This window comes from Balaenoptera musculus, chromosome 4 (assembly GCF_009873245.2).
Source record: "Balaenoptera musculus isolate JJ_BM4_2016_0621 chromosome 4, mBalMus1.pri.v3, whole genome shotgun sequence".
Lineage (NCBI taxonomy): Eukaryota > Metazoa > Chordata > Mammalia > Artiodactyla > Balaenopteridae > Balaenoptera > Balaenoptera musculus.
The window spans coordinates 136,315,867-136,330,264 of NC_045788.1; the positions used below are offsets into that span (position 1 = coordinate 136,315,867).

At 49.2% G+C, this 14,398-nt stretch overlaps 1 protein-coding gene across 1 annotated transcript in view; it reads left to right on the plus strand.

Moving 5' to 3' along the window:
* SIM2 (SIM bHLH transcription factor 2) overlaps positions 1–14,398 on the plus strand; it is a 45,965-nt gene that overhangs the window by 2,329 nt on the left and 29,238 nt on the right. Inside the window, exons 2-3 of the mRNA XM_036849603.1 lie at positions 6,784–6,866; positions 9,896–9,985. Coding sequence (XP_036705498.1) covers positions 6,784–6,866; positions 9,896–9,985 — 173 coding nt within the window. The remainder of the gene's footprint in view (positions 1–6,783; positions 6,867–9,895; positions 9,986–14,398) is intronic.

Sequence of the window (14,398 nt, forward strand, 5' to 3'; positions counted from 1 at the left end):
CCCTCCACCGAAGTAGAGATGATTCCTCCCCTGCTGAAGTTTTCAGTGAAAATTAAAGGAGAATTGGGTTTTATAAGAGCCGAGTCTCCTTCCAACCCTGGGAGGAGGGATGGTAACTGGTTTGCTCGGGTGAACCGTTTCTTAATCCACATGCTGCAAAGCAGGTGTGGAGCCCAGACAGGACATAAGCCTTCTCTCCTGTCCCCCTTCCACCCCACTGGAAATACAAATTACAAAGAAATGACCAGAAGAATAAATGATTTCAAGTAAGCCAGAAATTGAGGTCTGGAGAAAGGGGCTAATTGCTAGCCACTTGTTGTTGGGAGATTTCCAGGAAAGCGACTAAAAATTGGGAAGTGGTGTGTATATGCTCCTGCAAATATTAAACTGGGTCTGTAGGTTCCAGCGCTGCGAAGCGAGGCTGCAGGCCTTGGGACCCAGAATTGCTTGGCCCTGAGCAGGTTGCAGGGATGGGCTGGCTGTGGTCTGGCCCCTGAGCACCAGGCCCCTGTGCTTTGTTCCTAGTGGTCTAGTTGAGGGGCGGCCTGGGCGTCTCCTGGGGGTGACCATTGAGATTGGAACTCCAGGAGGGGTCGGGGGAGAATTATGTGGCCCTAGAGTTTTGGAAATAGTCCTGAACCTAAGGGGTCCCGATTCATCCAAAATGGGGAGCAGGCGGTGATCTAGACCGCAGCGGCTCCTGCAGCGCTGAAGCAGCGAGCAGGGGCGCTCGCCTGCACGGTGGGCCAGCCGCCTCCGGACGCCTCCCTGCGCGTCCGGAGGCCTGGGGCCTGCAGACTTTCCCCCTCAAGTCAGTCTGCGACTGGAGAGTAGAGGAGCTGGGTGCCTGGGGCAGAGAAAAAGAAGAGTTTAGGAAGACCCCAATTACGCAAAATGACTCGTTCGCCCCTCCCGTGGCTCTGAAGGAGGAAGGGTGGGAGCGCGGAAGCAGCATCCGAAACTGATTTAACCTGTTCTCGGGACACTGCGCCAGGGAGGCGGTGCGGGAGGCGGACGGGGCCTGGCGGAGCTGCGAGGGTCCGGACGCGGGCGTCGGGGAGGTTTCAGCGGCCAACCCGGTCCTGCGCCGCGGCGGGAACTCCCGGACCTGCTCCGGCTCTCGGCAGCGAACGGAAAGATACCGAGCGGACCCGATGTGGGCAGCGTGGCCTCGCTGTTTGATAGCCAAGCCGGATCCCTGGGTGAAGAAGAATCTAGAAGCCAAGTTAGGACTTTGGGAGTTAGAAAATGAAGAGCACAGTCCGAAGGAACCACAGGAATCGCCAGGCTAACCCTCAGTATTTGAGGAAATTGAGGCCTGAGAGGGGCGGGCCTTTCCCAAGGTCCCCCGCGAGGGCAGGGCAGGCGGGAAGGCCGCTGTGTCCCCTGTGCTTCTGTGCGCAGGAGAGGCCGCTGGCCTCGGCTCCTTTCATCCCGAGACCCCCAGGCAGGAGGAGAGAAAGAGGAGCTCGGAGAAGCCCCAGGGCAGGGGCAGAGAGGCGACTGGAGCCAGGCGGACACTCCGCGGGGAGGCCAGTCCGCAAGCTTGGGGGTGCTGGCAAGCCAGACAGCCGGTTCAAGGCTCGTCTCTGTCAAGCTGCCCTGCTGGGCCTCTGTCTCCTTGTCTGTAAAATGGGCCCATTAGCACCTCCATCGCTGCGCAGGGTTCCCGGGATCGGGTATGAGGAAGCAGGCGGGCGCAGGTGGAAATCTACCGTGTTCTTACTCCAGTCAGTCCTTCCTGTGAGCTCACTGCCTTCCTTGGGCCAGATGCGACCTTAACGGTGGCGTGCCCCACTCGGTGGACCTCCGGGACTCACTGCCTGGAGTTGGAAGATGAGCGGTTTTCTCCCCTTTAACTGCGAACTGAGAAGTGGAAGGAAGAAGGGCAGGGAAGAGGGCAGGAGAGCAAGGCTGGCTGTGGCAGTGGATTCGGAATTGAAAGCTTAGTGAGTTAATGTGGTTGGGAAGGCCTGCTACTCACAGGGCTCAGGGAAACGCTGGGGCCCAGGGTCTCCCTGCCCTCTTTGCAGCGTGGCCTTCACTTCTGGAGAGGGGGCACTTTGGAAACACAGAAGCAGCCGGAGTGGGAGAAGTCTGCTGCTCTCCGGCCATAGCTGCATGGTGACCACGCTGGGCAGGATGCAGGGCAAATTCCGCCATCTGGTGACCCACGCTGGGCCTCAGTAGGTACGAGTCAGAGCTGCGGGAGCTCCCCGGCCAATCACCAGGGTTAGGCCTCTTCCTAGGAGCTGGGGTTCCCGTGCTCAGCTGTGGGGCAGAGGGTGGCCTCGCCTCTGGGCACTTGTACAGAAAGGGCTCGAGGAGGGACTGGCTGCAGGTCCCAGCTCAGGAGTGGAGCTGGAAGCTGGGGCTGATGGTGGGAAGAGAACAGAGCCCCTCCTCCCGCTCCCCACCAAGATCCCAGACAGGTGTGGGCGAGAGAGAGGCAGGGCCTACACCACTCATCACAGCCTTTTACTCCAAAGAAGTGAACATGTCACACGCACAGTAAATGGGGTTGGAGGCCTGAATTATTCCAGTGGCTGGATTTGTCTGGGTTTAGATTCAGGCAGAGTCCTTCCCACTCGATGCGTGCGCGCGCACACACACGCGCGCGCACACACACACACACACACCCCTGAGTGCCAAGGGGAGGTGCGGGGGTTGGGGCGGTCCTAGAAATTGTTGTTGGGAATGGAAACGCTTTGATTTAGAGGGTTTGGTGAGGAGAAACTAGCCCTAACCCGACATGGAGTCACAGATCCGAGGCCTTTCCCTATCGCAGCCCGAAATAATGTAGTTGTTTTTTTTTTTTTTAAGTAGACTTATTTTTTAGAATAAAGTGGGTTTTTACAACCCTCTCCCCGTCTCTACTTGGAAGCCTGCCAGGCTGTGCGCCGGGTCCGGGAGGGAAAGTTCACAGAGGCGGAGCGGGAAGCTCGGCAGTGGTGATGGGAGCCGCAGAGTTGCGGGGGCCCTGGAGGTTGGGAGCGAGGATGTGGAACGCGGGCGCCGCAGATTCGGCACCCGGAGGCCAGCGCCCAAGACCGGCTCGGGGCGCCCCGGGGCGCGGACTGGAAGCCTGGCTGGCGCGGCGCTGGCCACGTGCGCTCCTGAGCGCGGGCTCGGCCGAGGCACCCTCCCATCCTGCAAGGTCTAAGCGTCAGGCGACCGGGTCTCGGGGCGCTTCCGTTGTCTGTGGTCCGTGCATGTACAACACTGGCCCGTGGCCAGGCAGGCCAGGCTGGAATCCCCTCCCTTCCACCACCCAGACCAAACCCTGTCGGGGTGTCTCTACCTACCACCCCCTTCACACCCCCCTCTGGGCCGCTGTGCAGCTGTGGGTTTCTAAAAGGGTGCAAAGGCCGGGCTTTTCAGGGACCCAGTGACCGCGAACCATTCCAAGGCCGGAAGAGGACTGAATTGCCACCATTTTAGATACCCAAGGTTGCCCTCGGGGAAGTGTGAGAACCGCTGTCCATCCTGGAAGTTCTTATCCAAGTCTAGACCCTTCTCTGGGGCAGGACCCATTGGTCACTGGCCACAGTGAGTCCTGCTCCCGGGTCCAGAGGAAGGAGCGAACCTCACTGCCTCCTTCAGGTCTCAACTCGTGTGTCCCCCTCATCTGAGAGGGTGACCCTGTCTCACAGTGAGGGAACCCCTGCACAGTGTCCCCTTTACTGGGAAATCAGATCGTTTGTGTGATTTGATGTTTATGGTCTGTGACCTGCACCTGGCCGAGGGCCTGGTACAGCAGGCACCCAAGAGCTGTCTGTTGACTGACTGACTGAGCACCCAGAGAGGAGGGACCATATTTAGATAGCTTCTGTGGTGGGCAGGGCCTGACGGGGTTTAAACCAAACAGTCCGCTCGCTGAGTGTGGGTACAAGTGCAAGCACCCACAAACCCTTGGAGGCAGAGGGGAAAAGGGGACACTTGGCTCCCTTTCCCTGTGACCTAGTGGCTGACCCCCCTCCCCAGTGACCTGGCCATCTGGATTCCCAGTAGCAGGGAGTGCCCATCTGATTCCCCTATTGACACATGTAGGGCAAGCAGGACCCCAAACCCTGGCCGGAAACCACAGGCCAGGTTTGGAACCTCCCCCGCCTTGCTCCCCTGCAGTCATTGGGATGGGGTGGGCTGGGGATTTCCCAGAATCAGGCAAGACAGACCACCAATGGCTGGTAACCTTGGAGGAGCTTAGCTCAGTCTTTTCTTACACTCCTTCCCTCATTTTTCTAACAAATAAAGCCCTTTGTTAGGTCTAGATAAGGGCCACAGGCCTAGTGCCTCACTTTTTCAGGAGTATGTATGGCTTTATAGTAACAAGATGATTTTTTTGTTACAAACCTTACCTTATTTAGTCTCTGCATTCAGCCCAAAGTAGATTTTTATGGGCCCAGGGAAAAAGTCTCGCCCATAGAGGTTTCTGCTGGAAGAGCTGGCAGCACTATCACCCTGTGAGGTGGCATGGGGGTAGGGATGCTTAAGGAGAGCCTCCCCACCATCCGCCCCCCCTCGCGCCAGGTCCAAATCTCCGCTGGCAAAGCGGAGGCATCAAGAAATAATACGAAAAATTATAATGATATAAGAGAACAGGCTTTGAATTATACGGAAAAATTGTCCTGTGCAGCCAACGCACTTTTTGCATGTGAGGCCAGAGCTTTCGACAAGGCTTTTGGGAGACCCAGGCAGGGGAGTTTGGTTTGGGGGGTCATTCCCGAAGAAGGTGCAGATTTCCCCAGGTCACTGAGCCCCAGGCCCTGTCAGGAGCCAAGGCTGGAGGCGGTGGCCACAGAGAGCCGGGCAAAGGTGGCTTGGCCCAAACCAGGGGACGGGCCCAGGAGCAGGGTAGAGGATAGTTACAGGGGTGCCTTTGTCCACTTTCGGACATCAGAATTCCTGGGCCCTTATTATGTTTTTTCTTCATTCAGGCCCCGGAGGCTTTAAAATTTTGGTTCTTTCCATTTCTGGTTAAATGGAGTCAACGCCACCACCAGTAGGCCGGCCTCTTGGGTGCTGGGGAGGAAGGACCTACCGTGAGAGCCAATGGCCCTATAATATGGTCACTGTGGTCATCCTTGGGAGTGAGATTGGGGTGGGCAGTGATTTCCTGGGGTTAAAGAGACACCTCCGTTCACGTGCTGGAGTCTGGGGGGTGCGGGGCTGCGATCATATTTGGGAGATCGGAATATGTGGAAATTAGCCACTTCCTTATGGGGAGACCAGGATAAACCCCTAATTCCAGAGCCCAGGAGGAGAATTAAAGGCCATCCCTTCCTTAGTTGCGTAATAGAAGTTGCCGAAAGAAGGGTCTCCAAAGTCTCTGCGGGGGCCCTGGGCCTGGAGGTGCTCTGGGCTGGGCGGCACCCAGGCCCTCGGGGTGCGTTTTCCGCCCGCTAGGATCAAGGGTTCCAGAAGCCGCGGTGCCCCGGGCGCCCCAGGGACAGTGGGGAGACCCAGGGTGCCTGCGCGACGCTCTCCGGAAACCCACTCGCCGCCGCCTGCTTGGACGGGCTTTTCGGTCTCGGGAATGGGCCTCGGATTCGCTCCGGCCCCTGGTCGCACACTTCCGGGAGCAGCGCGCAGGGGACCGGTCAGACCCGCAATTCTGGCGGGAGGGGAGACGGACGCGCCCGCGCCACCCACAGCTCACCCGCAGGGTCGCAGCCCTGGTGGGAGGCGCGCGAGGGGCCTAGAGCCTGGGGGGCGTTCTTCGCGGGGCTGGGGGGGGGCGTTGCTAGGACAGCGGTCCCCGGTCTTTGCGGCCTCGCGCCCGGCCAGCGGCGCTCGCTGGAGGGTTTCGGGCCAGGCCGCCAGCAGGACTCCAGGGAGCGGCTGGGGTTCTCCCAGCTGGCGCTTAGCGCCGCAATCTCACCCGGCTTTCCTGCTTCCTCCCGGGCGTGCAGGCAAAGCCTGGGGTCTCCGGGGTCACGGCAGCTGAGCCGAGGGCGCAGGAGAGAGATGTTCTCTCGAGCTGGGCTGCCTTGGCCCTGGTGCGCCTTCTGCAACACTGGTGGCCTTCGGGGAGGTGGTGGGGAGCAACGGAGGCCTTGGAAGGACAGTTAAGAAGCGGAGGGGCTGCGAGACCCCAATTATGTGCCAACAAACACCTCCCAGTTACCGTCTAGTATACACATGGCTCTCCCCGCCTTCGACCCGTACCCCGCCCGCCGCCGGCGACTTAGGAGTTCGCCTTCTGGAAGCCCCCAGGTAACCCCTTCCCAGGCTGTAGCTCTTGGATTGGAAGAGGGTGGGCGCTCCTGGGGCCCCAGTGAGGGCTGGAGAGTCTGGGGCGGGGGAGGGGAGAGATTACAGGGGGTTGAAAAAGTTTTGTTTTTTTTGGTTTGTTTGTTTTGTTGTTTTAATGCCGGAAAAGCTGCCTCCAGGACGGCGAGGGCTTTACGTTCGGGCCTCTCTGTCTTTGGGAAAGTGCATGGCTGCCGGCGGCGCAGGGAAGGGAGAGAGGAAGGACCCTTGGGGGAATATTTACTGGTCAAATCGATATCTCCGTTTGGCTACGAGGATGGCCGATTTCAAAGCAGATTAGATTACTTTGTGGCATTTCAAATAAAACGGCAATTTCAGAGCCGTGAGCACGCGGGCGACCCAAGGGAGCTGTGGGCCTGGCCGGCTTGGACCCAAGGCCTCGGTGGGAATTTCTCCTCTGGCCTTTTCCTTTTTAATCGAAGGCAAAGGGGCGACGGCCGGCGGGGCGCCGGGTGCTGAGGCCTCTGGCTGGGCGCTGCTGTTTACCGGTTTGCTTTATTCCCCGTCCAGGTTTAGGAGACGCGTGGGGACAGCCGAGCCGCGCGGGGCCCCTGGACAGCGTCGCCAAGGAGCTGGGATCGCACCTGCTGCAGGTAGTAGGGCCGCCGCGGGGTGAAAAGCGCCGCCGCCACCAACGGCCCTGGCCCGCGCCGGGGTAGGGGCTCCCTTCCGACCCCACCGCCCCAGTCTCCAGGAGTCCCTCCTCAAGGAGCCCCGGGCGGATCCACAGGCCGCCCCCAGGCTGCAGAGGTCTCCCGAGGCAGCGATCGGACTTCGGGCCAATTCCCCCCAACTCCCTTCGGAGGGCCGGGACTGCGTGTGGATCCCGCTCAACCCGGGCAGCCTCAGGCCAGCCCCCCATCAACCCCACACCTGGCACCCTCTCCCCCGCCCCAGCCCCAGGACTCTCTAGCCCACGAGACCTAGGCCGAAGGGCGCCCCTGGGTGTGGTTAAGTCCTCTCCAACCTTACTTCCTTCGGCAAACTTTTATGGAGCTCTTGCTCTGTGCCAGACGCTGTGCCAGGCGCCGGAGCCAAAGAAGGAGTGATCCGGCTGCTCTGAGTCAGAGGGAGGCAGCCTAAAGCGTCTGACGATTGTGTGTGTCTGGAGAGGTTGCAATAGAGGAGAGACAGCATCAATAATTGAGTATTAGCAGTTCACATTTACTGAGAGTTTGCTACCGGCCAGAAGCTGTTCTAAATCTTACTATATCATCTCTCTTCACCAGCCACCTAGAGTGTGTTCTATTTTTAACTGCATTTTTTCAGAGCAAGAAGGTGAGGCACAGAAAGGTTAAGCAACATGCCTGAGGTTCCACAGCAAGTGGTGGAGCCTTGTTCAACTCAAGTGGTCCAGCTCACGACATGGTGCGACCTCCGGGGTCACCTGGCTCACGGAGGAAGTCCTTGCTTGGTTTGTGTCAGCCGCTTAGCGCCCCAGCCCGGAGCCATTCAGTCCGCGGTTACTAAACCGCCCCTGACCTCGAATTTCCTTCGCGGTGTCTGGGGCTCGGGTGGGGTAACCGTGCGCACGACCGGCCACTTCCAAGTCCGCGGCTGGCGCTAGGTGGGCACAGAAACGCCTCGTGTCTCGGAATCTTTCAAATGCCCTTTACAGAGCCTCATCAACGACCCGATTCATTCCCCCTCCCGTCATTTGTCTCTGCCACCGAAAAATGCCTACCGAGAGCTATTTTGCATTTCCTCCTTCTATTTTGTGTTTTCTTTATAAGGGGGAAAAAAAAAAAAGTTGGCTACGGAACTCTGTCTTGGGTCAGCGAGTCGGCTCCGCGCTTCGAAAAAGCAGATCTTTTCAAAACTCTTTTGCCCCAAATGCCCTAGTGTGATTTATTTTTTTTAAATGCATGCGCTGGGGAAGAGAAGATCCCGGGATGTATTTGAAACCCGAGGCTTTTACAACATAAAGCTAGTGGTGTGGGAGCCGGCCGGGAAATGGTACTCTTGGAGCCCTTCCCGCGCGCCCTGCGCTCTGCCCGCAAGCTCGGGTCCAGCTCCGTGCGTGGTATTTTAAGTGTTTGGTGCTCCTACATATTATAAGTGACACTAATATCAGAGACAACTAAGTGCCAGGGAGCTCCAGTGAAAACCTGGCGGCAAAGTCAACGCCCCCAAGTTTCTCCACTGTACATTTATTTAATTCCGGAGTGTGTCTGTGGATGGGCGGCTTTGCAGTTAATATACTTGCAAGCGCATTAGGTCGTTTGCAGCTATGAAGGCATAACCAACATTTTCCATTAAAAGTATTATTTTTTAAGCTACCGCCGGCAACTTTCAGAATTTAATTTTGATAACTTTTTCTCTTTTACTCATATGGCTGGCTGTCCGATACTATTTCATTAAATGTATCTCTTTAATGATTTTGGAGTTAAGCAAGAATGCAAAATGTGCCAAAACGTGGATAACTTCAGAAATTGCTGAATAGTTTATATCTTTGAAAAGGAGTTTAGTTGGGGAAATATTTTGTAGCTGAGTTAGAAACATGAAAGTCGGGCTTATAATCAAGATGTTGATTTCAACCTCAGCACAGGGAAAGCTAATGATAGTTGAGTTGGCAAAGAAGTTTTTGCAGCAAAACTGTATTTGAGACAGCAGAATGTAAGGATATCTTTCAGGTTTCACTTCTACATTCTTTTTAGGCCCCCCTCCAAAGAGGGGGCGGATTTAGAAAAACCAAAGGTAATCTGGTTTCAATTACATGCTGTAAAAATAGAATTTGTGGCCAGAAATTAATTTGGAATATTTTTTATGGGGGCAATGTTGTGGGTTGTATGGGCCTTTCACCAACTTTATTGCTTTTCTTTGGTTCTGGATCTAAAATATGAATGAGTAAATAAAATGCAGTTTCCTTTTTCAAAAATAATTTAGTCTTTTTATCCTTGCCATGCATAAATATAATCATTACCCTTTATTTGACTTAACTACCTCTTATAATTTTACTTTATTTTTTTGAGGGCTGGCCAAGTTAGGCAAAATCAGAATATCATTTAGGTAGCTTTAATTTTTCAGAAATTGATACTTTTTCTCCTTGAATTTTGCAAAGGTTGTCTGATCTCTTGAAGATTCTAAATAATTAATTTTGTAGACATAGTCTGTTAAAAATAACCAGGTATTTTATTTTCTGGGGAGTGGTAATGTTCAGAATTTATTATTCAAATGGTACTTAGGGATAACTAGAAAATTGTGGCAAATAAAGCATATGTTCTAGTGGTATAAACGGCTGCCAATTATGACATGAAATGGTCTATACAGTGGTAGCTTTTCCTCTAAGTACCATAGAACTCCGGATTTGTGCTAAGTGCTAAAATAACCCCAACAATAAAGCTACTACATTTAAACTGAGCATGATAGGAATTCTCAAATGTTTTGCATGATTTTTGTGATGTAGATGTAAGACTGTTTCTAAAGTCCTTTAAAAGCATTTGAGAGCCTGGCTGGGGAACTAAACCTATAGTCCTTCTCATGGCCCCGGGGCGCCGTTTCTGCATTTAACAATATACGTTGTTATAATACTTTATACATTTCTCCATCCCAGTGCCATTACAATGATCAGATTTAACTCTAATGTCTATTATCTCTTACCCTGATGCTTTTTATTTTACAGACTTTGGATGGATTTGTTTTTGTGGTAGCATCTGACGGCAAAATCATGTATATTTCGGAAACAGCTTCTGTACATTTAGGCTTGTCCCAGGTGGGTATTGTCTAATTTTATGTACAACCAAGATAATAAGTTAAGCGTTGGCGGATCTTGACAGCCTTACCCAACTTGAAAATGAGTCTGTTCTAGTGTCTACTTTCGTGCCTGAATGTAATCCAAAATTACAAAATCGTCTTTTTCGGCCGGCCCGCGGGGCTTTTCTTCTCCGTGTTATGTTTCACTTTTCTACTTTCTTTTTCCTTTGGGGCTAATGCCTCATAATGTCTTTGCAACAGTCAGCCTTGTCCAATAGCCTGGACTCTGCTTATACGGTAAAGTTCTCTGCCGCTAACAAGAGCTTCACAAAGGGAGATTTTTCAGTCCACGCTTGATGGTCTGCACGTGGTATTGTGAGTTGCTATGAAAGAGAGGCAAGCTGATGTAGAACATGGATTTTATGCAGAATGTGCTTTGGGGAGAGAGAAAAGGGGGGGTAGATTTATGAGTGTTCACATGGAATTCAGGGTAATTTTTCCTGAGTTTTTCCAGTTCAGTGGTTGTTTCAGTAAAGCATTTTATATGCTTGTGATAGAAACTCATAAAACTCAGTTTACTACTGTTTTGCACAGCAAGGTCCTGGTTTCTTTAGAACATTTAAATATTACCGATTTTTCTGGAACGGTCTTCTAAAAAGGGGTTCATTCCCTAGAGGAGAGAGGTGCACTGTTTTCTCTATCCCGTCAAGCCAAGGGTTTGGTAGAGGATTTGGCTGCTTGTCTGGGCTGTGGCCAGTCTGGATGGTGGGAGAGTCTACTGATTGTTGCCATTCACATTTCTGATTTAACAAGCATGGATCATGATTCTAAGAGTCACATTGTTCTATACATATAGGGGCTAAATGTTTCTTTACATTGTGAATTATCAGAGTGCTTTTTTTCATTACAACTGAAGACACACTAGAATTAATTAGATCCAGGAAATGGGCTCCCAGGAGGCACATGAATAATCTGTACTGCACCAGCCTCCTCCTGTAGTTAAGCCAAAATAAAACATGCCAATTAAAGTGGCTTGGGCTTTCTCATTGAAAAACAAAATTACCAGTTTGGAAACCTGCATCTGGTGTATTCCTCTTCTTTTTCTGCCAAGATATTTTTTAAACTTTCCATTTGTTTACAACCTTCTTTTCCAATGGATGTATCTCCTTATCCATGTCCAAGTGGGTTTCTGCGCCTGTGTGTTTTCTTCTGAAAAGTCTTCTAAAGCGAATCCCATATTAAAATTGTTTGGCGTTTTCTGTTCTCTTCCTCTTCTCTTCTTTTATGATACCAGGTCTCCCAGATGAGATTTATTAAAGCTTGTCTCTTTCACCTATGTGACTCATGGGATTAGTGTACTTGTAGAATGGGAAATACTATTGGAAATATGAAATTTTCTCTTTTTATATTTTCCAAAGTTATTATTCTCTGAATTTCCACCTCATTATTCTCTGAATATTTAGAATTATTTAAGGCCCTTTAGTTAGACCCAGCCTGGTTTCTACTCCTGACTTGATCTGTGGCTGAGTGCCCTTGATCAGATTCCTTAACTTTTAAAATTGTAACTTATAAAACCTTTGATAAGTCTTATAATAATGTCACAAACAAGACAAAACATTTCACATACGTTAAAAATGACTGGTCCAACATACTTTAAAATCGATAGAGTCACCTTTACTGAATATCAAATTTAGATCTGAGCTCCCTAGCAGTCAAAGCAAAAAGGGAAATGCATTTAGTTGTATGGTTTTCATTGTCTGATAAGGGCAGGCAGTTGACCTCTCTGAACCATAACTTAAATAAGAAAATAATGCCCGCTCTACCACTCTTTCAGGATCATGGTGAGAAACATACCAAGGGCCCATGTGATTTATAAACTATAGGGAGCTACACAAAAGCCAGGCATTATAAGTTTCATTAGAACTGTACTTCAAATAGCACGAAAGTTGCTTCAGATAGCATCCTTTGGTGGGAACATATTAGGGATAATTAGTCATGGGGAATGTTCTGGCACATCATAAGGCACTGTGCACATACCAGGACCTTCCAGTTCATTCTGTCAGGCTGCTCAGTCTGGCATTCTACATCTCTCTTTCGCTCTCTGTCATTTTTCTCTTTTCACGTGGGAAATAAAAATGATTGTTTTTGAACACAGTAATTAAGAATGACCAAAACATTGGATAGGTAACAAATATACCTCCTGTTCATGATAAACGCCACGAAAGGAAATTTTTTTTCTTTGGATTTTTGAATTTTATTTAATTAATTTTTTTATACAGCAGGTTCTTATTAGGTACCTATTTTATACATATTAGTGTATACATGTCAATGCCAATCTCCCAATTCATCCCACCACCACCCCTATCCCCCTGCCGCTTTCCCCCCTTGGTGTCCATAGGTTTGTTCTCTGCATCTGTGTCTCACTTTCTGCCCTGCAAACCAGTTCATCTGTACCATTTTTCTAGGTTCCACATATATGCGTTAATATACGATATTTGTTTTTCTCTTTCTGACTTACTTCACTCTGTGTGACAGTCTCTAGATCCATCCACGTCTCTACAAATGACCAAGAAAGGAAATTTAAGCAGAATTGGAATTTAAATTGTATTTCCTTTTGGTGCTAATGCAGACATAAAACTTTGTATATCGTAATTTTGAATTTTCCCAAAAAATTGTGAAGATGCCTTTTGTCTGTATGTTGCCAGAAGAGTCAATTTAAAATAAGTCAAACTGACTGTCCGTGTAGGACGACTAATTTTTTTCTGATCTCCTGGCGAGACTATCTCAGTATCAGTCTCCAGCTACAAAAACACTTTCACGCTGATGTCTGGGGAGTGTTTCATGGTGAACTGTTTAAATAAGCAACAACAAACTTTTCCCTCAAATCTGCCTCCTATTCCCAATTAACTCTGCAGAAGGAAATCTAGGCAGAATCACAATGTGTATTTTTTTCTGTCTTCTTAAATAGTAAAATAAGGTATTGAAAAGAATGTCAAATACCCAACTTCTGTTTAAAAAAATTTTTTGCACCTTTTAGATTATTTTTACTAGTAGTAGTATAAGTCAGACAAACACATCAAACATGAAAACTTTAATTAAAATAGGCTTCAAGATTTTTTTTAATCACCAGGGATAACAGTGTTAATAAAATTTTACCCACTAGTCAGAGTAACCTTTTAAACAGGTTTTCTGATGAATAAGGGCAGTAAGAGCTTATATTTACGTAATGCCCTTCTGTGTTCCAAGAACTTTCAATTATTCTCTATAACAATATCTCTAAGTAATGACATCTTTCATATTAATTCGGGGTTAAACTCTATGTTAGCAGCTCCTAGGGAGCGTAAGCTCCTAGGTTTGCCATAATTGTGTGATAATTCATAGCAAACTGGTGTTTTTTTTTTTAATCTGCACTATCTAAATAACTTTCTGAACTATTTGAGAATATAAAAATGATTCTTTATGTGTTATAAGCCCATCCCAATTCAGAGCCTTTTATTGAACTTTTTTAAAAGCATGTATTGGAATAAGACGTCTACTTCATATGGCAGAGTTTATTAATTTATTTTTGCCTTTAAATTAGTAAATGCAGCAATCCTGGCTGTCAGACTTTGGTACCAAAACATGACAGGGAGAACCACAAAATGCTAATTGTCTCCTCAGCCCATAGTGCAAGTTGGGAAAAGAGTCAGCCTTCTGCTAGAAAATTCTATTTGGTGTATGCGCACATTCATAATACAAAATAATCCATATAGACACACATCTACTTGGAAGACGTAGAGTTGGGGAAGCACTTTTTATCCACCAAGTTTATTAAATGATTTAGTTTCATGGTTTTTTGGTTAACGTAATTAACTTATATTTGAAGAAGGAAAAAAGCCCTGCATACTTGCTATGTATTTCTTCAAACATTTTAAACTATCCTTGTGGTTCAAATGTCCTTACTGAAGTTGCATATGGTATATAACATCTAGGTAACTAGTATACATTCTCACATAATATAGATATGTATGAAATAGCTGTTCACGAGATACATAAAGGAAAATGTAATATTTGAGAGTGTGGCCGGAAGCACAACTGTAAAAATAACCATGGTGTTGTTTGGGGCCATAAGACCTAATCCTTTCACTTTTGAAATAAAGAGAAAGAACAGCGTTTAATGTTTGTTGACATAACTTGAACCCTGAAACCCAAACCATCTTTTCTTTAAATGCTTAATTTACCATAGTCAGCAAAACACCCAAAGTAGAGCAATGTGTGTTTCCAGAGTACTGGGTGAGTTTCCCCTTCTGACCCAGAATATATCCATTTAGTGCTGTATTTATCATATGTAGTTTTCTTGGCAGGAAGAAAAGCTATTCAGCAAAACATAAAAAAGCTCTTAGTAGGAAAGCAATTCATTTTGTAGTTAGCTGGGTTTTACAAATACTAAAAT